This window comes from Cricetulus griseus, chromosome 5 (genome assembly GCF_003668045.3).
Source record: "Cricetulus griseus strain 17A/GY chromosome 5, alternate assembly CriGri-PICRH-1.0, whole genome shotgun sequence".
Classification (NCBI taxonomy): Eukaryota; Metazoa; Chordata; class Mammalia; order Rodentia; family Cricetidae; genus Cricetulus; species Cricetulus griseus.
In genome coordinates, this window is record NC_048598.1 from 125091980 (window position 1) to 125119487 (window position 27508).

Genomic DNA, 27508 nt, shown 5'->3' on the forward strand with positions numbered 1-27508 from the left:
ACAAACCAGTCGGATTTGGAGTACCTGTCAGCAGAAATATTGAGGGGAAACAACAAGGGAAATCATGCATTTACTGAGAGAGCACCCTGTCCCACTGACGACTAGGTGATTTCTGAGCTCCTCCAGCTTCTGATGGAGCTACATGTAAATGTCAGAACATGAATTGAAAAGGCAACTTGTTTTCTTTTCAGTTTTCCTTTTAAAAGTAAGATTATGCATTATATTTTTTTCACTGCCTTTGGCAAACATTTCAAAACACTACAGATTTTCTATAACATAAGAATATAACATTTTCAACAAACTTTGACTAGGAAGCAAACATTATATTTCTTAAAACACATTTTTCAACCAAAACTAGTTAAGTGCATACTACAACTATTTTTATAATGTCCTGGAGATTCATTCTAAGGATTTTCTACTTGACAGATAGATAGCATAAACATATTTAAAAACCAGGAAATTTATCTTTTTCTCCAAGCACAGTGTTGTTCAATCTAAGGCTGCATCCATATTGGAACAAACTAACTGAACTATAAAGTAAGTGTTTTATTCTTAAGCATGTATCAAAAGTTTTAAAGATACATACAGTATAACTTTAAACTCTATATAACCCAAAACTGAACTTCAGTTACACACACATTCACTCATACATGCAAATTATTTTATAACAGGTATTACAGTTATAGATGCCATTTTTAAGTTCAGTTAACTATCAGTTATTTTTAGAACTTTATATTGTGTTGTATCTTCTTAGCTGAACCTGTGTCATAATCAACTGTGTAAACCACAATAGAATTATTGTCTCTTTAAGACAAAGGTAAAGTTTGATAAAGTGAGGAATGCTATTGGCATATCACTACATTTTATTGACTGAATACTACTAAGTATCCTAATTTTGATATAGGCATACATCACCATGTCCCATCCTTTACAGAGGTAACTTTTAAATGTAAAATCTATCTACTATTAGGCAATGTTAAGGAACAGAGAGGATGGCTTTTCTTAATAAAAAACACAGACATACAAACACAGGTTCATCCATGTGCATTCATGTTTGCACATACTCACAAACAACAAAAAGGTAAAACTAAGAAGGCAGAAGAATCAAGGGGGAGGAAAGAGTACAGAAATTTGTCTTATTTAAACTGTTAAGTGGAAGTAAATTAAAATCATGGAAAGATTAGAAATGACTGAATTAATTAGACTTTAATATACTTAGTGAATTTTGTGACATTCCCAAGTGCACTGAATTATCTGGCATTTTCACTAATTTAATAGTTGCTACTGCTGTGAGGATATTTGGGATTAAGATATAAAACAATGGTTAACTTTAATTTTGCCTATTTTTATAGTTAACAATTTTCTAATTTGTATTTATGGTGGCATCGTTAAAAGTAGTCAGTGATAATTTTGTTTTTTAGCTTTTCAATGTGATTAAATAAATGATAAGAGTATCAAGAGTCCAATATATATGGACCAAGAGGCATTCTGCAATTAACAAATAGGATCATAAATTAGAACCTTAACTGTATATTAGTAGATTATGTAGAAATTGGGAAATATTTAGATATATGTTTTTGCCTAATAATACATTGACTTTTAAAGTTAAATAAAAAAAATCAAAGGTACTAAGAGTGTTTTAACACTAAAAGCTGTATATGGGTCTCTTATACTGGCATCATAAAGCATTCCTTTCTAGTTCTTAACATGATGTATAGCCAATATATGTTATTAATTCACAATAATTTTTATTCTGGAATGAATTAAGCTGGTATTGACACTAAAATAAAATTCAATGACCTTTATAAAATAGGCTAAAGGGGGAGGTGACATTCTGAAAACTTATTAGTTTTCTGTTGAGGAGGAATTTTAACACATAACCGGTGACATCAGTCAGAGGAACGGTTTACTCTAGAGCCCCAAATTGCAGGCACATGTAATGAATGAGGCAGTTGCCCTTTCTCGTTTGTGGTGCCTTTCAAAGCTAGTTATTTGGCAGCTTGCCTTCAGCTGGTTGCTCTATGTGTAGCTGAAAACAAAACAACAAAAAAAATATGACCCAACAGCCAATAAAAATATTCAAATAAAAAATGGGATGGTGAAAAATGGAAAAAGCCCCCTTCCCCCCTCCACCCTCCAAAAAGGAAGAAGTGTAGGCTATAGACAAAATCTTGCCAAAAAATGTTAGAAACATATTTACTTTGAGGGATCCAACTCTACTAGCAACTCCTTTGCTTTCATCCGGCCGTCTAATTTGCTACAATGAGGGAAGATGGGTAAAAAAGACAGAATAAAGAAAAAGTGAACTTAAATTTTTTTCTACACATTAGTAAGCAGTACATGCAATACATCAATTGACTTAGGCTCCTCTTATAAGATAAAGGAGTTAACTAACCCAGATGCTATATGACATGCTCTGCAAATAGATCTCTAGAATTCAGTTTCTGGTACGGCACTATTCCTGAGAGGAGGAAATTGGCACTTACTTTTGGTTATCTTGGGGACTTCTGATGAAGCAGTATCTGGAGTAGTGTTACATTTGCATTTAGCTTACAAAAAACAAAGAATTACAAATATACCTATGCATGTTTTCTCTTTCAGTGTTTAAATGTCTATTCTATTGTAATATCAGAAAACATCAATGGTATGACAAGAAACATGAGTGTTCTTTAAGTGGAAAGATCAGTCCCAACAAGCATCATTCTTACTGGTGACAGTGAGGTTCCTCTGCTTGCCAACTCAAGCATGGAGGTTGTTCACCTGTCATTATGATTCTCAATTAAACATTTATGCTGCCAATCAGAAAATTTTAATGCCAGACCAATGCTAGATATATTTACTACTTCAAAGCTTTTTCTTATTTCATCTGAATTTTTCTTTCAGATAAAACATGAGAAATAAAGCCTGGTGTGGTGGTGTGTACATATAATCCTAGTTCTAAGGAGTTTGTGGTAAGCAAGATAATCTCAAATTCAAGGTCTCCTCTCTCTCTCTCTCTCTCTCTCTCTCTCTCTCTCTCTCTCTCTCTCTCTCTCTCTCCCTCCCTCCCTCCCTCCCTCCCTCCCTCCTTCTCTCTGTCTCTTTGTAAGCAAGATTCAGACCAACTGATTTTATACTTAGTCCTGTACCTCACTTGGAAGTAGTCTCAATTCTAATCAGCATGGGTCAAGTTAATTGTGAGGCTCATCTCTGTGTTGGCAGATAGTATGAGGTGCATGATGACATATCCCAGGTGTTAAAGTTCTTAGAAAAATAATATACCTGACTATACTACAAATTTTATTCCCTGGAAGTAGGGTATAGATTCTTATTAAGGTGTCTCAGAATATTATATGTAGGTTACTGGGAAATACTGAGATAATGAAATTCCTAGTTTGAAAAAACAAAAATAGGCAAACCCCCACAAAACCCAAAACAAACCTACAAGCATCTTTATACACAAGAATTATATCAACATTTGAAATGAATAGTTTTTACAAATTATTCAGCTTCATCTGTTTTGGTAAAAAGATAATCAAGTCTCACTTTTCTTTGTGAAAGATAATTGGAAAATTTAGAAACAACTGAAAAGAACTCCCAATGGAGAATGAATTCAGTTCTCAACATCTCCTCATTCTCTTATTTCCCTTCTTTCACCTTGAAGAACATCTTACACCAAAGGCTGTTTTCCACATCAAATGGAAATTAACAGTAACTGGATTATAAAGATACTTTTTGTAGTATCCTGTAAAAATATAGAACATAATGACTTATATTGCTTTCTAGAGACATTTAGAAGCTCAAGTGATTACAATTTTCTTTATTGTCTCTTTTTGTCTAAAAATATTAAAATTACATTAAGTCAAATAACATGAGGTGTCTTCAAGGTTCCAGTAGTTCTTGATTGTTGTTGGTTGATAGCTTAAAGTTATAGTCCCTTAATAGGCCTGGAAGGAAATACAGAGAACTGGAAAAAGATGCTTATAAAAGAATGGATATGTATGAGTTTATATATCTTCCTATTTATGATATGATTGCTTGAGACAGAATCCAGTTGTGTAACCCAGTTTGGGTTGGAACCTCCTGTATAGCCTACTCTGGTTTTCAACATACAACTCTTCCTGCATCAACTTCCTGAATGCTAGCATTATAGGTATATGATATGACACCCTGCTTTATGGAACAAACCTTACCTTCTACTATATTTATAGTAGTGGCATTGCCATTGTAATATACTGACAACAACAATTTAAAACAATAATGAGCCTGATGGCAATATTTGCATTGCCTCAAGTTTTTAGATTTCTAGTGAGGATACGCTTTTTGTTTTGTTAGATTTCTAGTGAGGATATGTGTCTTTACTGCATGAATTTGTTTTTGAAATGTCTCTTCTTGATTTTCAGTCACCTTATTTTCTTTTGCATGATTAGAAAGGCTCTAGCAAAAATATTAAACATGTTTGTTGTGAAAGTTTTATTTTCAAATCATCTGTATTATCGCTATATCTCCAGCTTGAAATGTGGTGAATGATACATGACATGCACTAAAATTTTCAGTGAATGAATTTCACAATGAATCTGTGTCTTCTCTTCAATTAAAATAGAATGAATAGTTAATAATTCTGAAATTTGGGCCAGAAAATATCCAATTTTAGAATATCTATCATTTTATTATATGAAGTTCTAAGAATGGTTTCACTGAGATACACTATATTAAAATAACCAATGGAACCTGGTATTGATTCACAATGAACTGCAATATTAGTGCTGCACAGGCCATTTTAAATTCTATGTTTTCTGACAATATGCATGTACCACAATGCCTAATTGTATGGAACAATTTTTGTTACTGTATTCAAAATTCCATTGAGCAAATACAAACTTAACCTAAACGAAAAAGAACTTAAGTGAAGCAAATATATTTTCAGTTAAAAATCTGAAATTTTGTTATTAGTATAGAGAACAAAAGTTTAAATAAATAAACCTAAGTTTCATTATATTACCTGGAAATTAAGAAGAATTAAAAGAGTATTAGCACTTTTATTCAGTTGGAATAAGAACTAGGCTGAAGGAATATGATCAACAGATGAGGAGGACCTGAAAAGGCAATCCCATTTAAAATCTTCATGCTAAAGATACAGAAATTGCACTCTACTAATTCTCAGAAAGATAGTTTCAGACTATGATTTACTTCTAATATTTGGTGTCTCAGTGCAATCATTTTGCATATTCAATATTATCTTTTCATACAACATTGAGTCCATAATTTTTAAATGGTGTTAATGACTCATTTAAATGCAAATACTAAATAAACAGCTTTTCTAATATTTCATTAAACTGAATTCATAAAGATGTAATGAACTATTCTGGGCATCAGTGTGAATTATTGGAATCATGTTTAAAGGTTCTGCATATTCTTTCAATATACCTAGAACTAGTCAAGTTCCTAAGTTAAATTAAGAGAAATCTTGAAACAATTTTCAGGAGATTACACAGAACATTTTTTTTATATAATTGGAAAATCAAAAACAAATGAAATATCTAAAGTAGAGACTGGTAAAAAACTGTGTTACATATATTAATTAAAATATGAACCAATAATCAAAATTGTATATAATATGTATCATAAACTATTCACGACAGAAATATGTTCACATTACTAAGTGAACAACATGTTATAGTTTATTAATAAAAGCTAGCATATTTCAAACATTGTGCTAAGAATTTTATATTCAGTTTTAAAGTTCATTCTTCAAATGATCTTATGAGGCAAATATCATTATAAGACTCATTTTATATATTATGAAAGTTGCAGAAATTAAGCAATTTCTGAAGACTATATGCATGACTATGGAGAAAAAAAATCTGGTACTAAGATACCAGGAAAGGAGCTAAGGTCAAGACCTCACCCATTAAAGGCTCCACTGCATAGAAATATGAACTCATTCAAATCCTTCATTTTAAAGTGACATGCAAGAGTTGATATTGGCCACTTAAGGTATGTCAGATTCCAGAATTTGTACTATTCATACCTATATAAGATATTTTATAAGAATTATTTTTCTATGAATTTCCCATTTTCTAAAGTGAACATGAATATTACTTTATTTGCTTGTTTGTTTACAGAGACAGTCTTACCATGTAGGTCAGAAACTAGGTAGCTGTATTGCAATTACTTATATAATTCAGGTTGGTCTCAAACTCAGGGTACTCATGTGTTTGTCTCCCAAATATTGGGATTTTATGTATGGGCCACAATAACCACCATATATTCCTTCTTTAAAGCTAAAAAGAAAGGCAGACAGTGACATTTATTCCCTTATACTATGAGTCAGAACAAACCCTTTGTTAGTTAAATGGCTTCCATCTGGTGTTTGGTACTGTGGACCAGAGGCCACAGCTATGATAAACACACCCATGTTGTTTATATGACTTTGAAACTGTTGCAGGAGGTAGCATGGTTGGAGTAGATGGAACTGTGAGACAGAGAACTCTTGAATGCTATAAACAAAACTCAATAGGCCATTCTGGTGGAAAACAGGATGACCAGAATACCAACAGAAATGTGGACAGTGACACTAGGCTCATGAAGTATCAAAGGAACAAAGCTTCCATAGGAAATTTTGTTAGAATCCATTTAATCTGGTATTATAAAAACAGGAAAGGTGCCCTACCTTTAAAACACAACCCATCAAAGGCTCCAGTGTGTAAATGTGTAAATTTCTTTAAAAATTCATTTCAAAGACAAGTCCTTGAGAAGACAGAGCATCCAAAGTATTATGCATAAATGGAATCATATGGGAAAAAAATCTCAGGTTCAGCTATGCCAGTGCTCTGAAGCCACTGCTGCTGTGACAAGAGGGTGACTGATGCCACCTTTCACATTTTCAGCAGAACTTGACATTGGTGATTCAATATTGGTTTTGCAGAGATTAAGCATGTTAAGAGTTATGGCGTTCTAGAATGCTGTTTCAACATTCCAAAAACAGGCTGATGAGAGCTGATAATGTGTAGCACAGTTGGAATCCCTACACAGAGGCCCTGAGGGGCCAATACAATAAGCTGGGAATGTGAGGCATAATTCAGTGAAGTTCCCGTGTTTCTAGAGATGCTAGGGACTGTCAGGCATTTTATCACAGTGAAAAGAAAACCGACATGTGTGGAAGTATACAACACACAATTAAAACATCTAGGGATTGAGGAAGGAGGACCTCAATTTCAAGCCCAGCCTGGGATGCCTGGCAAGATCTTGTTCAAAACAAAACAAAACTAAAAACAATTTGAAAATACGCCTGTCAGCTGAGCTTGGATTGGTATTTAGTATGATTGATACTAGGCTTTAGCGATAAGTGTAGTTCTATGAGCATTAAATATTACAAGGAAATGCAAGGTACTGTCAAGCTGACAATTAAGAATAACTATCAGAGAGGATATTTCATTTCATTATAATCACATATAAAGTATAGCAGAAGTTGAAATGAAGAAATAAATTAATGTAAAATTCTGTGAAACAGAAGATCTGAAAATGACACAAACAAAAAAAGATAAAATATATTATTTATTACAGCCAGGCATGGTATCTCATGCCTCTAATCCCAGCACTCAGGAGTAGAGGCAGGTGGATCTCTTGAGTTTGAGGCTAACCTGGTGTACAGTCTGGTCTAGGGTTACACAGAGAAACCCCGTCTTGGAAAAACAAAACACACACACACACACACACACACACACACACACACACACACACAGAGTTATTTATATGTAACATATGTATGTATATGTATGCTACATTGTTAACTGACTTATCAAAGCATACCTAAATCTACTAACTGGATAATGTCTAACTTATTAGAAAGATAATAAGAGACCATCTTTCAAATCTCAAAATTCTGCTTTGCTATAAAACCAGAGTAAATAGCAAAAACAAATCAAAGTAAACAACAACAATAACAATGAAAAACTTAACAAAAATAAAATAAAAAGAACCAACCTATGTCTTTACAAAGATGGAAAAGCTGGGCAATAAGAAACCAAAAAATTAACTACAATCATATCCAGAGAGGGGGCTGGAGAGACTGCTCGGTGGTTAAGAGCACTTGTCGCTTTTCCAGAGGACCTGGGTTTAGTACTCAGCACTATGTGGTGGCTCCTAAATGCCCATGATTCCAGATCCAGGGAACCTGATATACTCTTCTGACCTCTGTGGGCACCAGGCAATAAGGTGCAATACATATATACATACATCATACATACATACATACATTCAGGCAAAACATGCACACATATAAATTAAAAATAAGTCTTAAAATGTCTACAGATATCAGGCATCTAATATGAATTATTAAAATAGTCTGGAGTATTAAAGACTATCAGCTGAACAATGATATGCATATGTGATAGTCCAGCAATATTAATATGATTTATTTTGTAAGAAATTTTGCATTTTTTATTTGAAGTTTCTCAATATTTTTCTTTTGCCCTTTTCCTTCCCTCATTTTGATTCTTTTCAATCTGTAGTGCGAGGGAGTCAACCTGTGCTTGCTAAGTGTTCAATAACTGAGCTATACACTTCAGTCATGAAACCATTTGAGACTTGAATGTTCCAAACTAATTTTAAAAAGAAGCCATCTCCAGTCAAGCCATAATAATATTATTTAACTACTGTTAGGTTATTACTTAAAAGAGGGTTTGGTGGATGCCAATAAATTTTCAGGATATCTTGGGAAGCACTATTTATTTTTTTTACTCAATTGCTGTAGTAGTATCACACTAAAAATAAAAGAACTGCTGTTTTTTGAAAATTATTATTGGGGTTATTATCTTTAAAAGTTATGAAGTCTGCTCTCATTTTGAATTACAGAGAAGTAATTGTTCCTTGCCCAATAATCAGCCTAAAATTCAGTCAGGTTGAATTATTTTACAGAAGTAAGCACTTATAGTCATTTACAAAAAAGTACAAAAATTAGAACTCTTTGGGTGAGGATACCACTGTAGTATTGTCTCAATGAAAAATATGGAAGAAATAATACTCAACATACATCATTTCACCCCAGAGTATTTTCTAACAACATGCCAATTTAGCTGTTAGACTATACCATTGCTACAACTAGTATGGATCCAAGGAGATTTCCTGAAATCCTTTTAGTAGTTCACAAGGCCAATTTTACTAACAATATTAAAACATTATTTGCCTTCCCCACTACAATGCCATTTTCATTGATGGTATAAAAGCAATGAAGGATTAACAGTATAAACTTTGCAAATGAATCCAAATAGGCTAGTCATTGCATATCATTTACTAATATGTGCAGCGTTTCCAAAGCTAGTTTCATTAAATATTGTCCTCAATGAAACAGCTAATATTAATTTACTTAAATAAATTAAGCCCTCATTCTTGATTTTGATAAAATGGGAGGTACAAATGAAATGCTTTTGTTATATAGCAAAGGATGCTGTTGTCTCAAAACAAAACACCCAAACAAAGAAACAAGATCACAACCAGCTATTTTTAACAGAGAACATAATTTTTTACTAGAAAGGATCAAGGGGCATTTGACGAAGTAATATTATTCAGATTTTGAAATTTAATACTTATTTACAAATGTAACAGTAAACCTTGGAAATATTTGCTGCCTTCCCCTCTTTTTGTAAACAGAATCCAGAATTTCAGAAAATTGTATTTCTGCAATTCTGAGCTAGAGATCTTCAGTTGCTTCTAAGACTTTAGGATGAGCTGAGTGGTCATATTAACAAAGATAACTTCTTGATAATGATGAACTATATCAACCTTCGGAAGAATGTATAACCAAATGACCAATGCACATGTTTCTAAATTATTCCTAGGTAAAAGATCTATTCAAGTTGCAAGACACACAAATGTATCAGGATATGGAATGGTAACAAACATGGTTTTAGAGTTTTACATTTCAAGAGACCTTTAAAAATTATATGGTATAATTTTTTCATTATATATGAAATTCTTATGCAGTACCATGTATCTGTACACTACATGGTTATAGTATATATTTTAAAAATGAGATCTGCTAAGAATCAGCATGTTTGTTGATTTCTCTTTCTTTAGAATATTTTTTGAAACTTCTAATATCATGTATACAGCAATCTGAGATAGGCTAGCAATTCTTTCTGCTTTAAATCCAGCAAGTGAAATTTCTACAATTTAATCAAACCCCTAAATTTTTGGTGTGATATTTTAAAAATCCAGAATTATCAGATATACTAATATTGTAATTTTTTCTTTTTTCTTTTTTTTTTTTTGAGACAGGGTTTTTCTATGTTGCTTTGGAGCCTATCCTGGCATACTGTAATTCTTTTACTAACTACATAGTTGTATGAGTTGGATTTGCTCCTTCATATTCTTCAACTAAATTAACATTACAACAGAGTGAATACACTCTAAGAATTCATGTCTTCTATTTAGCCAGCCATCAGTGGTAATTTGAAAAAAGTATATAATGCCAAACATTTTATGTCTGAAGTATATATATTGGTTTCTGAAAATTTTTTTCTCATAAAAATGATTTATGTTAACATGTAAATGATTATTTTGATTTCACAGCCATTAAGAAAAAAGTACAAAAAAAGTCTTAGTTTTAACTTCTAGGAGAGTAAATACCGCTAGTCACAGAACATATTAGCAATATTTATTTGGAGTTTTCACTAATTTTTAAAAATAGTATGAGATCAATAAGGTTAGAGAACTGCTGCATTTGAGCAGTCATGTGAGAATGTTCTGTTTAATATCTCTCAAGTGGGTAGGAAACTATCAACCTAAAAACTATTTTGTTGTTTAGGTGACATTTTAAAAATCTAATTAATTCAGTAGTTTTCAGTCTTTGGGCTGTTTGTTGATTCTACATATAGACCCCAAATTTGTTTGTCACAAATGGCTAAACAAATATTAATACACTAATGTTGCAATAATTTCAGACAAAAATTAAGTAAAACTGGTGGTGTAGGAGAATTTTCTGATTTATTTGGGCTCTTAAAAACAAGAACTTTTTTGGCGCCAATCAGTGTTGATTTAGACTAGCATGTAAGCAAGTAAGTAAGATCAAACATACTTCTCATTCTTAGATTTTATTAGCTGGCTAGCTATAACACATAACCAACTGTAATTCAAAGAAAAAAATGGTAACAAATATGGAAGAATGTATAAAAAAATAACATTACCAGGGACAATCTCACAGGGAATAAAATACAGTATTGGATTAATATTTTAATTTTTATAGGTTAACAAGATCACTCGGCCTCTCAGACTAATATAATGGAGACCCTGAGTAATACAAATTGTGTGTGGTGCATACAAGGGCATGCACACATATGTGGCATGCGTATAGAGCTTTGATGGACTTTCAATTTATACTGAAATAAGAATGCTCACTTGAACCCAGAGCTCATTGATTCAGCTAGTCTAGTCTGCAGGCCATTCTGGAGATCCCGTGTCTGTTTCCTGTATGCTGGGATTAGAGGTGGGCTGCTATACCCTCCAGGTTTTATTTGGATGCTAGGATGTGAGAAATCAGAACTTTTCTGCTAATGATTGCAAGGAAATCACTTTACCCAGTGAGCCATCTCCCTAGCTTGGCTAATGTAAATTATTTTGCTCAAATAACAGAAATGGGGGGGAGGCCCTAGGCCCTATCCCAAAGGATATGACAGACTCTGAAGACTCCCCCCATGGAAGACCTCACTCTCCCTGGGAAGCAGAAATGGTATGGGATAGGTAGGGTGTTAGTAGGGGGCAGGGGAGGAGGGGAGGGAGAGGGAACTGGGTATGGCATGTAAAACAATCTTGTTTCTAATTTAAATAAAAAAATGGAGGAAAAAAATAACAGAAATGATGGGGATGTCCTTCTGTATGCTGTGAATATATGTTTCTCTTATTGTTTGATGAAAAATGCTGATTAGCCACTAGCCAGGCAGAATATATGGGTGCGCCTACCAGACTAGGAGAATTCTGGGAAGAGGAAGGGAAGGAAGCAGACCAGAGGGAGATGCCATGTAGCTACGGGGAAGGTAGGACACCCAAGCATTCTCTGATAAGATAAGGTTATATGAAGATACACAGATTAATAATTATGGGTTAATAATTAAAAGAGAGCTAGCCAATAAGAAGCCTGAGCCATTCATTGGCCAAACAATTTATAATTAATATGAGCCTCTGTGTGTTTATTTGGGACTAAACAGCTGCGGGACCAGGGAGGATAGCAACTAAGTCTACACATGGCACCCAAACGTTTGGCAAGAATTTCCACATAAAATAGAGCCACTAGTCTTGCAGTCTCATGCAGGCCATGGAGCAGAGAGGCTGTGATATTTGGGCTTGAGCACAGCATAGTGGATTCCCACCTATATTAGTCTTGGAGACAGAGGCCGTCTCCAAGCCGCACAGTATGCTGCATGGCAGATTTAGCTTTTACTCATACGGATAAAAAGGTTTATGGCCAATGTGCTGCAAGCTGCTTGATGGTGGCATAGATCAGATTCGAGGCAGTGAGCACAGTTCCCAGAGCTGGCTATAAACAGTTTAAAAATATATGTAGGCTTGGGAAAGAAAAGAAAAAGGATAAAGTCCTTTAAAAAAATAGAATAGTTGGGCATGGTGACACATGTCTTTAATTCCAGCACTTGGGAGGCAGAGGCAGGCAGATCTCTGTGAGTTCAAGGCCAGCCTGGTCTACAGAGTGAGTTCCAGGCAGGCCAAAGATACACAGAGAAACCCTGTCTCAAAAAACCAAAAAATAAAAGTAAAAGAAAGAGAGTAAACAGCCTACAATACACACTGCCAGAGAAACTAGTAAAGAAGGAGGACCCTAAAAGAGATAAACTTTGTCCCCTGGAGAAGGGGAAAGGGTCACGATCCCCTGAGCAAACTGAGAGCATGGGAAGAGCGCAGAGCGAGCTATGAGAATGAGAAGGGAAGAAGAGGAAGGATGCAGAGGGCATGAGGGAGCAGAAAGGTTGAATCAGGTATAGATTAGAAGAAAGGATATTTGATAGGTAGGGTTTTAGTTGGGGGGGATGGTAGGGGAGGAGGAGAGGGAGAAGTGAACTGGGATTGTCATGTAATTCAATCATGTTTGTAACTCAAAAAAATTAAAAAAATAAAATCCAACTATGCTAAAAAAATAAATAGGTATAAAAAATAAAAAAAGAAAGAGAGTAAAAAACAAAACTAAACAAAAAGCCATGTGAAGATAGAAAATACACAGAGAGTCTGGATATTGTGTGTTACTGTGTTTTCTTTGAATTGTTTGACTCTTGAGAAAGGAGCAACAGCTGCTAAAAGACATTTGATGATAAATGCTGCTGATTAATCCTACCTATATATTTTGAAAATGCCTTGACTTCAAAATTTAAGTATAAGGACATGTTACTTTGGAAAAGAGGTTCTGCTTTTGTTTCCACAGAAGATGAAAAGCTGTGGATTTCTTCCAGACTAATATGAATTGAAGAGGCAAGACCCCCTGAAGCAGTGGCCCAGGTGATCCAACATCCAAAACAGCTGGGATGATGCAGCCTTGCAGACTAATACAGCCAGGATTTGGCCAGGTTTCTGGGTATTCTCAGGGTCCCCTTGGGATTGACAGTGCTCCCACACAGCAGGAGGCAGTTTGGAGAGAAGTACACCCACATTCCCAAATACTGTTTATAAAGGTTTGCTTTAATTTAAACGGGGTTGGCTAGAAACAGTTAATAATCACGGTCAATTTCTTTCTAAAGAAAAAGGATTATGATATAGAAATATATATTTTGCATTAGTATGGATTTTGGTTTATTGATACAAATTTAACATCAATTTTTTATATGTATATTTCTACTCTTGTTTAGGCACTGTATTTATACAGCTCTTTTAAAAATGTAATCTATAATTAAATATAGATTAGTCACCTATAATAATCAAAACTTATGTTAGTTAGATTTCCTAGATATACAGAGATGTATTTCAAATGGATAGATATTCTTCAAAACCTTTCAAAGACCTACAGAATATGGTATTTAAAATAGTTTATTATGGTTTTTCATGACAATGAGACACAACTGCTCTTTATAACACCAATTATGTCAGAGATGAAGATGGGCATTGAAGAAACTCAATATAGAGTTTGCTTTCAACATGACAAGACTAGCCATTTGGGGAAGAAACTGCTCTTGCCTGGACTGTTTGACTGTGTGCTATTCAAGCTGGACATGCAGGACCCATAGGAAAGTGACTGCTGAACTTGCCAAAACAAGATGGGACAGTCCTTCAGGGTTCTTGCTTCATGAAAGAGTCTGCCCAACATTTTGCCAGGAAACAGAGAAAAATGACTGACAAACTGCCAATACAGTTTCAAATTTCCTGCTTTGCTGAGAAGTCTGCCCAACACTGTAGGCCTATAGGATGAAGACAATGCCACAACGTTTCAGAAAAACTTTGGGTGTCTGTCCAGGCAGTGAGATGTCTCTTTCAGTTCTAGAGTTTACATATTATCCTTCTGAGGTCTTTGATGGAGTTGAAGACAGATAATTATGGTTATGGTTTTTCTTAGTTATGATAGAAGATAAGTTACATATAAAACTTTAGACTCACAAAGATAGGATAGATGACAGAATATATTCTTTATATTATGCCAAATGTTAATGGACTAAATATTGTTAACTATAGTTTTTGCTTGATAACTGTTTTGTATATATATAATTTTACTATGTTAAATTTAAAACCTCCCTTTTATTTAGACAAAAAAGAGATGACGGGGGATATCTTTCTGTATGCTGTGAATGTATTTCTCTTATTGGTTGATGAATAAATGCTGATTGGCAAGCCAGGCAGGATATATAAGCAGGGCTACCAGACTAGGAGAGTTCTGGGAAGAGGAAAGGCAGGAAGAAGACAAGAGGGAGATGCCATGTAGCCACCAGGAAGGTAGGACTGATACTAAGTCTACACAGAAACCTAAAAGAAGTCCTAATTCTGCATTTTGTTTGAATGTAAGTTTAGGTACTAATATATTAAAATAAGGGCTTTTGCAAAAAGATTTCAATAATATTCTTTTAAACAACTGCATAAATTATTCAGTTAGATATTAAGGATTTACATTTTACTTCTAAGCATAATAAAACAATTAACTGATAAATTTATGTATAAATTTTTTCTTCCTATGAGTCATAAAATTATCTTTTAATTTTTATGGCACAGGGAATAGGTGACCTACCATCTACATTACCTTGTAAAAATGTTAAAATTCAGATGCTTGGAAAAACAAAAGATAACAAAATCAGTCCTTAAAATACTCTCTTGTGAACACATTGCATTTTTTGATTTTCCCCAACTTTTAGTTTTGTCATTATTTTCTACTTCATCCATTTTTTTTCTTCTTCTTTTGGTTTCTACAGACTTTGCTGTTTGTCATAACTAAAAATAAACAATTAGCTTAGTTATAAATCATGTTCATTTAAGAAGAAAAGTTCTCTGCTACAGACTTATTCTTTTATTAAACCCTTTTTGGAAGACCATCATCATGGTAGAACTTGACTGCTCTGTACATTGGACATATTTCTTTAGAATCAATTTACCATTTCATTTCTTTGACTTATGTACTAATTTATTTATGGGCAATAAAAGACAAAAACTCCAAATTGTTATTAAAATTTCTGCATTAACACAAAATAAAAGGAGTGGCATTCATTCCAGTAAGAATTCATTGTAAGAAAATATATGATACAAAAGAAAATATTTTCCTGATGAAAATAAAATATTAAGCTGGGCGGTGGTGGCACACGCCTTTAATCCCAGTACTCGAGAGGCAAAGGCAGGCAAACTCACAGATCTCTGTGAGTTCAAGGCTAGCCTGGTCAACAAGGCTACACAGAAAAACCCTGTCTCGAAAAAATATTTAAATTTTCCACTCAATAAATATCTGCTAGAGGGTATTACACTCAATGAACAATTGTTATATTTTAATATTTGACTGTCATCATTAGATTGTGAAGAGTGAACAACTATAACAAAAACAAAACAGTATATTTTACCTAATAAATTTGTTCTTATAGATGGAAGAACCCTAAAGGATCAAAACTCAGACAAAGATATAATTAATATGCAACACACACACACATACACACACACACACACACAATGTTAAACTTTGATACTGCCATTACTTAGGGAAATGAGTGTTCCTATAACTGGACAGAAAGAATTTCATCTTAAATATTATTCAGTATTAAAATTTAGAGAAACAACCCAAAACCCCACAGAATAAAATCATTAGGTTTCTGTTGTTCATTGCCATTTTTATTTTTATTTAATATTTTGAGATGGTATTGCTATGTAGCCTAGGTTGGTCTTGAACTCAAAATCCTCCTGTCATACCCCCTTAGTATGGATTACAGATATGTGTACTACGGCCTTTTTTTTTTTTTTAAATCTGGTGCTGGGGGTGGACCTGAAAGTCTTGAACATCTTAGGCAAATTTACCTCTGAGGTTTATCCCAAATCTTTCATTTAGTTTCCATAAACAATCACTTGAATGAATCTGAAGATACTTCTCCTCCAATTATTTTATACTCCTGTTAAGGAATCATAACATTTAATTGCACTTTATTATAATTTGTAGTAGCCGCTTTTGTTTTCAAAGGCAGTAAATACTGCCTACTGGCTCATTCCTTTCTTACAACTAGGCAAAGCCAGTATCAAATAGACATAAAACTCACAAATATTAAGCATCTTGCTTAATGTTAGTGAGACTGTTAAAGAGACAAGTACGTATTGGAATCCGTATCTCTTACCAGAGTCAAATGCTCTTTCTAAAGATCATTCAAGATTATATGGTATTTCTGATACAAAGAAAATTCATTTGCACACACATTTTTTATATGACACATTTCATGCTTAGTCTGAAACATAGAAAGGTGATTTCTAGAGTTGACTAATACACACAAAATTATAAAAGGCAGTATATAACAAAATTATAAAACACAGGAATGGCAAATTTAAAATGTACTTTCAGTTCTACACAGAATAGCACTCCTTGCATACTTCACAAATACCTCTTATTGAACACATCAAATCAAAATGTAATATCTTTCCTTAAAAACCTTGAAAATTAGTTATTTTTCTTTTATGTCCTAATACAGTTAATACTACCATGCACCCTATACCTTAAATTAAAAACTTGAGAATCAATCTTTTTTCACCTTCCTTTCTGTATTAGATTATTATGATGCAGAATTAAAAGAAATACTTCATTTAAAACAGAGTTAAGTGCTAAAATCTATCTATGATCTTGAAACTTAACTCAGGGTAAAAGAGGATAAATATTGGGAACCCATGCTTAAGAATCAGCATGTTTGAAAACAGATGCTGAATACCAAATTAAGGAAACTCATGTAATAATGAAAACATTTACAGAGAGTTGTGGATGGTGACAAATGCTGTTAAATTGGTCATTATTGATGAACATGACTTTTAGAATGCCTATGCAAGAAAAAAATTAGTTTTTGGCTTTCACTCATTCTTCATGTCCCTATTGAAATATTAGTCTTAGGGAGCTCTTATTAGAATCTTTATTCTTTTTCAATATTAACATCCCAAATAGTTTATTATATTAGTATTTTAGCCCCACATTTGAATTTTATTTAAAAAATTAGACAAAGGCAAAATTTTATTTTCTGATTTCCTTCCTTCTGCCTCTTCCCTCTGGCTCACCTCTACCCCCTGTGTTTTTGAGACATGTTCTCACGTTGTATCCCAGGTTGTTATAGAACTTACTATATATAGCCCATATTAGCTTCAAACTCCTGTGATCCTCCTGCCTCATCTCTTGAGTGCTGGCATTACAGGCAAAAGATACTAGGCCAAGCTAATAAATGAAACTTTAAGGCATGTATTCTAGTACTGGGAAAATTTTATAAAACAGTATCTTTTTCTCAGATTGAAAAGATAGTGCTTTATTTGAATTGATGATCAGTTTGAACATGTAAACATCAACTAATAATATCAAAAGAAGCCACTTGCTTTATTAAAGTCTTTGAATAAGCATATTCATTTCATAAATTAAATACATAATTTGAATTTTACTTTGGTGAAATTAGAAGTATAAGTGATTATTAAAATTATATTTGCTATCCTATTTGTAGAAAAATGTTTTGAGGCTTAAGAAAAATTTCATGTAAATATATTTAGCCTAGACTATTTTTCAAACATATTTATGGTATAATGCATTTATAATAATAGAAAAAATATTGTGTCTTTAGTAGTTTTGTATATTTAGCTGTTAGGTCTTAATATGTGATAGATCAAAACATCTTACAGCCAACCTAAATTTTAATTTTATATACTTTCTGGAATTTACAAAAAATTCTAGCTTCTACACTGAGAATTTAATGTAGTCAAAATCATACATTATTTTATTTAGTTAATATAATAAAATGAATAAGATTTTTTTATATAAAATTCAGGTCTAACTTCATGTGTACATGAAGTTTATTATGTGGCTGGTACTCAAGTGCACTAATATATATTTTATGTCTAGAATGTTTTCATAGTTTTTTTCTTTTAAGATTTACAACCTCAATTTTTAAATAACATTATTTGTCATTTTTTGACACCTATCTAAATACAATGCTATACACATGATGAAGATTTTCCTCAGAGTATTCTATCATCTGCTGTAAGATGTTAAAAAAACATACATTATAACATCAATAATTTTGAGATAATCTCTAGTCAAATAAAATTATAACTCATAAAAGTGATAGAAAAGTTGTACTTGAGGGAGAAAGTATACTTGCTTTTAAATCTGATGATGAGGAAAAATGCCAGTTTGAAAAATTATCACATCCTTAGGACAAATTTAGTATATGGCTTGATATCTAACAATGTCTCATTAAGTAAGAAAGTAATCTTTGATAACAATATTGGTTTCTTCCCAAATGGAAGTTGAAAGAACAAGTGAGTGATTTTTCCACAGAGGAGATATTCTAGACGGTAGGCAAACAGTACTCAAGCTTGCTCATTACTTTATCTTACACACAAAATATGAGGCAGCAAATAGTGCTTACTTTCTTCCACCACAATTCAGGGACAGACTATAAAAAATAAAAACTAAGAAACTCCCACCCTCTCTCAAAAGGTTGGCATTAAAACTTTCTTTCTAACAAATTTAGTTTTGTTTCCAAATAAGAGGCAGCAACATTCCAAGTTGAGTCTGTTTGAAAATTTTTTCGGAATGATATTAGAGCACGTAGGTATCCAAGCCTGAAGTTAAAAGAAAGAAAAAAAAGATCCCATTTGTCATAGTATTTTGTTAATATTGCTGATTATTGGCCAAAAATACATTCATCTTCAGAATAATATATTTTTATACCCACATTGATAATTTTCCTAAAAAATAATCAGTCTATCACAAAAAAATAACTTATAGAAAGTGGTATCTTTACCTGTGATGTAGGAGCAGGCATACTGCATATGTCTACTATCCTAATAATATAATCTATAAAACAATGGGTGGTAGCTATCATATATCCCATTCATTTTTTACCACGATTTGCATGCAATCCAACCTTGAACCTTGACAAGCAGGGGAACATTTGTTAGTTTTCTCAGAATTCATAATAGAGAAACATAAGATGCAAGGATCTGCACTTACTTTTGGTGTTGGACAAGAAGCTGTAGAGAGGCGAGATGTAGCCTGAGCACGGGGCGATTCTGAAGGAGTAGTGCTGAGGGAGGCTGTGTCTCGTGGGAGCACCTGAACACCACGAGAAATGATGGAATCTGGAATCTAAACAACAATGACTATAGTTTAACATTATGAAAAGGCCACAGCACATAAAATTAGCAGTCACATCTTCGTTTTTGATTTTTTTTGTCATTCTTTGCTGTTAAGCTCTCATACAGTTGGTGTCACTTATATATAAGCAGATGTAATATTTGATTCAGACATTTTTAGCTTTGCAATGTTTTTTTCTGACAAATAATATATTATGAAACACTTTAGTGACAAGTAGTCCAGCACTGTGGTTAGGAAGAAATATATGTTACTCAATAACTGATTTTGCCATTTAGTAGTTTGAATTCTAGATTTTTAAATTTCATTTTCTCTGCTTCTAACTGACCTTTCTTGACATCATCAACTAGCTATTTTGTGCTCCTTGACTTCCAGTTGGGTTATTCCAGATGCCAGGGCCTGGCATGAGACCAGGGGTTAGAGGAGAATAAGGTTTGGTATTTATTTCCATCACTTCATCTCAGTTCATCAGAGGTTAGTTGTGTCTCTCAACTACTGACCCTAGTTCTGCTCTTACATATGTCGATCTTTCTTTTTATGGCAATAGAGTTCCTGGAATTCTCAGGTTCCCTTTTTATCAAAATTCATCTCATAACCGTAAGGGTTCTTTTGCTTATTAATCCCACAGAAATTCACATTGCCTTCCTGCTTCTCTCTACATTCAGTATAAATATGTTTGCCTTTATTAAAAACCTCAACTACTTATTTAAAGTGCTATCTCAGTTTTGCTAGGATAATGATGAATATATTATTCCCAGCAACATTTTCTTCATCTGAAAAATGAGGATAATTATAGCATCTGGCTTCTTGGGCTATTTTGATGGTTAAGTAAAATAATGTACATTAGTTACTTAGAAGTTTGAAATAGTAAATGTTTAATAAAGGTTTTGGATATTAGGTTATATCTATGAATTCATATGTTGAAGACTGATGACTTATCACTATTCTAAAAAATATAAACAAAATGAGAAACAGTGTAGATAATTTTAAATATAAATATTTGTTTTATTAAATTTATTACTTTAGACTATGAATAATATAGTTATCTTGTGCTAGAGTATTAGAGATAGATTACCAGTTTAAGAATGGAAACTTGAGGCTGTAAATATCTAGAAATGCTTTCTACCTGGGATCTTGATAGGCCACACCAGGCTGTTAGTCAGGCAGTCAGTTTTCACTATCCTTCCTGCCCTTCATTAGGTCCCTCTACTACCAGCTTGTTTTCATATGCCCCTCCTCTAACCACACCTCCATTCCCTGGGCACTCCTTCCTCTTAGTGGGTATCCAGCTTAGCTCTTTCCTTTGAACTCTCTCAACCCTCTATTCTAGCCCATCTCTATTCCTTGGTGTCAGCTGTTGACACCTAGAAACACTCTCTCACAGGGTCATCTGGTGGCAACACCTGACTGGGATTCAGGTAGGCAATTCTTACTTTCCTTTCTGTCTTCCATTATGATCTCTTCATCTACCCTGCTTGCATGTGCCCTTCCTCCTACTTCAACACCATTCAATAGAGACTCTAACTTTTGGTACAGATCCAAGATCTACCCAGTGCTTTTATTGCAGTCTCTCCAGATGCATCCTTTACCCTACTGCACATCTCTATTCCATGTCATCCAACAACTTGCAGAAGTACTTTATACCAGGGACCACACAGACAACACATGTGTAAGATCCTGAGAGAACAACAGCAAACAAAGAACAAAACACCCACACAATAAAGACAAAAGCAGATAATAGCATCAGAAACACCCCAATCACCATTACACCAGATTCCTAGACACTAGTGCAAAAATGCACATTAACATGATTTGGTCAAACATGATTTGACCAGAGACCAGTAACCACATTACAGTAGGCCCTGAAATATAGCTGAAGCATAAGACAATTGTTTCAAATTAGTACTAGAGAGGAATATAAGGTGGGAGGATACAGGAGCTCAGTGCAGTCTGCAGTCACTCTGAGGACAGAATCGCACCCCTTTAGTCTGATCACTGGTAGAGGTAAGAACTCTCTAGTGGTTTGGCTGCTTGCTTTTCTGACCTTCAGCTTGAACCTCAATATCTGTCTCTGGACTTATATTATTTGTGCTACAATTATCCTTTAATAAATTCAAACATTATATGAAATAAGAAAGAAAAAAAGAGGTCAGGGATTTTAAGTTTGAAGGGGAGCAAGTGGTGGGAGTGCATGCGAGCGTTTGCAGGGAGGACAAAGTAAATATAATCTGAAAAAAAAAATTTAGAAGAATAATGTAAGTCCCCAGCAGGAGAGTTTTGGCTAAGATACAAATGTTGTAAAGTAGAAAAGCAGAAGTCTGTAGGATCAACAGCTGCAAACAACAAAACCATTAGATAAGAGGAGGAGTTGAACAAATTAGGTATCGATCTAACTCAAGGCATGGAAGACTTCAGGAAAGTAATTTAAAGACCTCCCACGTTATGGATTAATGTAATTAATTTTAAAATGGTTATATTACCAAAAGCAAACTTAAGTGAAATCTCCACCAAAATTCTTAAAACATTCTTCCTGGAGAGTGAAAAAAATAATCAGAAGTTTAGATGGAAAACAAAAGACTCAGACTAGCAATAGTAAAAGCATCAAAATACTTAACTCATTATTATAGAGCCATAGTCATGAAACAATCTGGTATTCTCTCAAAAACAGACACACTGACCAAAGCAAGAGGAAAAGCCACCTGATTCTACACAAGTCTGGCAAAAACACACTGGAGAAACAGCATTCTCTTTAACAAGTAAAGCAGGATGCTATATGGGGTGAAACTAGATTTCTGTCTCATCTTGCACAAAAACCAAAACAAAATATATTAGGGATCTTAAGGTATAAACTGAAACTGTGAAATTATTAGGAAAAAATATTTCAAGATATAAACATAGGAAATGACTTTCGGAATAGGACAACTCAGGAAATAAGAGAAACAAATAAGGAGCTTCTTCATAGTACTGAAGATAATTACCAGAAAAAGCTTACAGAATGGAAGAACAATTTTGCCAGCTACTTACCTGGCATAGGGTTAATATACATTAGATAGAACAAAAAGATAAAACATTAAAGGGTCAAATAAAAAGTACAGATAAAATGAATACTTTTCTAAAAGGGAATACAGATGGCCAACAAATCCATGAAAATATGCATAATATGTTTAGTCATCAGAGAAATGCAAGCCAAACTATAATGAGATTTTATTTCACTACAGTCAGAATGATATCAGAGAGAAAATAAACAAACCCCACAAATGTAATTAAGAATGAAAGAAGCCCTTATACACTGCTCATGGGAATATATATTAGTCCAAATTAGTGTGTAAGTTTCTCAAAAATTAAAAATGTAACTATCATATGATCAAGCTATATAACTCTGGCTCGCTACCTACAAGAATCAGAAAATATCTCTGTTACAAACACTCATGTTTCCATGTTTATCATGGCAGTGTCCACAGCAGCCACTTCCTGGGTGCCCATCAGCAGATGTAATGATAAATTAAATGAGGTACTTACATACATACATATACAATATATATAGTCAAGTTTGTTAAGACATAGAGCCCATCATGTCATTTGCAAGAAAATGGATGGAAAAGCAGATTAGTGTATTAAGTAAATTGTTTCAAGACTAAAAAAAATGAATCAAACAAGCATCATATTTTCTACAAATGTAGAATTCAAGATATAAATGTAAAAGGTATAGAAAGATACAGGGGGTAGCAGAGACTGTGATAAGAGATGCAGGTGGGGTAAATATTCTCAAAGTACATCATCCATATTCATGAAAATGTCTCTAAACCTAAGAACTTCTACAGGTAACATACCCTAATAGCAAAACAAAATGAAACATAAAAAATCATACTCATTGCCTAACTCTTTTTCACTTTCTATTCTAGTTTTCAACAGAAACCCTTCCTTTTTAATTTATACTCCCCTATCTAAATTATATGGAAATTATTCCCCTATAACATGTTTCCTTAATATCCTTCATATGTATTTATTTTCTGTCCTGATGTATATATTTGTTTTTGTGTACATGTAGCCTCAGATAAATTAAGAGAGTTTAGAGGCATCATCATTTTTCTGAACTTCTCTAGAAGATTTAATTTTCACTAGTGAGATGAAATTTCCTCTTATATATCTCCAAGGAAATTTTCCTTTTTTGTTGTAAAATCATAGCTTACTTGTCCTTATAAATTAGACTATCAAACCTATCAGATATTTTTCAGTATATAACACAAGCTATCATCTCTGGGTTGAACATAGAAGAGCAGGATTTAATTACTTTTGTTTCTCCCCTATTTCACATTCCTTACACTCTAGCCTCTTGAATCAGGGTTCTCACCAAAGTGTGAAACTTTAGGGAATCCTACTACATATACTTTAGCCAATAAAAAAATAATTTTATCTTTGTTTCATTTTCATTTTTATTATTTTTAAAATTTTATCTTAAGCTGGGCGTTGGTGGCATATGCCTTTAATTTCAGCACTCTGGAGGCAGATTTCTGTGAGTTCAAGCGAGTGCCAGGATAGGCTTCAAAGCTACATAGAGAAACCCTGTCTCAAAACCCCCTCTCCCCCAAAAAACCTTATTTTAATGAGATTTTTACATTACTGTATATTGATAAAAATTTCTTTTTGGTTATAGAGAATAGTATTTCACCTTTACTTCAACTGGTTTTAAGAAAAATTAACTTATCTAATAAAATTGAGAGGTACCTATGGTTTAAAAGGATGACATAAGGGAGTGGTAAAAATAATATGGTGAGAACCTGATATCTCTATCTTCAATTTTTTTATAATTTATTCTTTACATTCCATTTCATTATGGCAGGACTTGTTTTCATATTCCCAAGATGGCACTTCTCGGGATATATGTTGCTGCATTCATATTCATATTTAAAGAGAATTTGTGCCCCAACACTTCAAATAAAGTCAGAGCTGAGAACCATGAGCTCTGATAGGCTGGATTTATGAGTTATCTGAAGTAATAACTGTGGTCAGATAAAATTAAAATGGTGATTATATTAAGCCAGCCACTCAAACTATGTGATGGGAATGTATGTGGTGCAGTATTACGAAGAGGAAGTGGGAAATGCCTGCTGGGCAGGCAGCCAAAAAATTTTGGCAGTAAACAGTAATCAGATCACTAGTAACTGCTGAAAAGTCAGTACATTTCATTGATCAAGTTTCTCTTTTTGGTTGGTGATAAGAACAACATTACTTGGGAAAGGAAAGTAGTGCAACTCTACCTAGGTTTCAAATTCTTTATGGTCTGGAACAGTCTATTGGTGTTTGTATAAAGAAGCACCAAGAACACTAAAGGTGTTTTATTGACTGCTACCTCTTTCTTCCTTTTTCCACTCTTTCCTATGGAGGCTTAGTATAAAGAAGAACATTAGATACTTTGATAAATGACTCATCATTTAGCAAAGGAATAAAAATTAAGTCTAGCTAAAAAAATAAGTATCTGTTAAAATGACAAAATGACTAATACTACTACTACTTACAAAGGAATATTAAATCCTAGCCAATATATAAGTTTCTGGGTCCTATCATGATGACATGCACTTATAGCATTTTGAAACTATTTTCAAAGTAGTTTCTCTAGAAAATTAAGTCACAATAACTTACATCTATTGTATGTGATAATTATCTTCTCTTATATGTACCTGAAATGATAGTAATATGTAAATCATTGGGAGAACTGAAGATAGATGTTATTCAAATAATTCTTAAGAGATTGTATTTTATTATCTTTTAAAGATTTATTTTTATTATTTTTTCACTTCATGTATGTTTGTATCTGTTTCTAGACATGTGCACATGAGTTTAAGTGCCCACAGGGGTCAGAAGACTTGGATCCACCTGGAGCTGGAGTTAAAGGATGTTGTAACCTACCTAACGTTGGTATTGGGAATCAAACTTGGGCACCCTGGAAGGGCAGCACATGCTCTTAACTGCTTATCCATTTCTACAGTCTTCAAATAATTTTTGAGGGTTTAATCTGGTATTATTATAATATAATAATAGCCTATAATCTTGGTTATTAATGCAGAATGTTGCAATCACTTTAAAAGCTCAGAATGTTTTCTAAAATGGTTATAACAGCATTGTAAGATGTGAATACAAAAAAACCATTCACTAATATATATATTAACCACAATTTAAACTTGCTATTTGTCTTTTGACTAACCCAATTTTATTTTCAACCAGATATGCATTATGGAATGTAAGTGTTAAATTATACATTTGATAGTGTTATCTTCCAAAAACTATTATATACATATATGTAATTCCTAAGTACATAAAGCCTAATTTACCTGATGAATTAGTTTTTTCTCTTTTTATTTCATTTTATTTCATATGCACAGAATGGATTGAAATGGATTTTTGTTTATATCCATGGTGTAAATTATTATTATAAAATGATTTATATTTAAGAATTTTAATTTTAAATCTACCTTTTTTTTTTTGCTTTTCATGAGTAAAAAAGTTAATATGTATCCTTAGGTGCCTGTTTCTAAAGATTAATGATCATTTAAGTTGCAGATTGAGCTCTCAGTGGTTGAAATGAAAACACACTGAAGGAAAACAAAATGAGATGCAAGCTCATGAAAGTAAAAAGTCTTTATGAATTATTAGTTTGATTAAACTTTCTAGGTATTAAGACACAATGTAATCCTCCTAAGATACTATCTTAATTAAGTGAGGCAATTTAAAGGTATTCAATAAAAATGTAAAACGAACAAAGAAAAACCAAAAAACTCCAGACTTCTTGAGCAATGAACTTCCTGAAAGTCATGTGATGAAAGTTCACTGCTATAAATGACAGAATTTTAATGATTGCAGCAAAATTTAGGTACAAAAGATAGTATTAAATTCCTTGATATGATATGTTCAATAACCTTGAAGATCTTTTACAATAAAATAACTCATCTCCTATATGTTATAGCCTACCTTTCCAAATAAAGGAAGTATGATATATATTTGCAAAATTATTATTCAAAACTCATTGTCTTACCCGTTTATCTGCACTGCCTGTTCCATGATGGGAATAACTGATGATACCAGGGATGGGCTGTCCATGTGCCATGAAAACAGGACTGGTGTAGAATGGATGCTTCTAACATATAACATATAACAATTATGAATACAATGAGAGCAGAGCATGAAATTACAACATAAGCAAAGTGACTAAAAGAAAAAAGTAAACACAAATGGAATGATGAAATGACAAATTTTTCTAAATTCAAAGTGACAGAATCAGCTTTGATCTTATATATTGTATTTTCCTTTACAACCAAAATTGATGTTGTAAAGAAACATCAATTACTTATAATTAAAAGGGCTTCCCCTTTTAATTAAGGGAAAAATGAAACGACGTACAATGATTTTAAAATGAACCTACATTATTAACTTGTTCCAATAAAAAAAAAAACTTTAGTACTTAATAGTATGGTTAGGATTTAATGGATTATTGAATGGTATACAGACAGAATCGGGTAGTGTTTAATGAGGGAACTATGTACTGATTAGCTAATGGACCTGAAAAGGACTTCTATGTGATTCTAATCTGTTTATTTTCAATAAGGAATTCAGAACTAAGCCATATGAAAAGTCTTTATAGACTTGGAAACTGCTATTGGTAGCATTTACTAATATATCTATAAAGCAGTGTCAAGAAATAATGTAGCTGAAAAAGATTTGATTAAATATTTTCAGACCTTGACT

At 33.1% G+C, this 27508-nt stretch overlaps 1 protein-coding gene across 6 annotated transcripts in view; it reads right to left on the bottom strand.

The window, feature by feature from the left end:
• Positions 1-27508, bottom strand: part of LOC100762786 (gephyrin) — a 375076-nt gene that overhangs the window by 156792 nt on the left and 190776 nt on the right. For 3 of the 6 annotated variants that reach the window (XM_035444849.1, XM_027418336.2, XM_027418334.2), the window contains 2 exons: positions 26799-26900; positions 19628-19762 (listed from right to left, as the gene is read on the bottom strand). The exons of 1 other annotated variant lie outside the window; for it this stretch is intronic. In XM_035444849.1, the coding sequence (XP_035300740.1) occupies positions 19628-19762; positions 26799-26900 (237 nt within the window). The remainder of the gene's footprint in view (positions 1-19627; positions 19763-26798; positions 26901-27508) is intronic. 2 more of the 6 variants (XM_027418340.2, XM_035444848.1) reach the window with 1 other exon arrangement.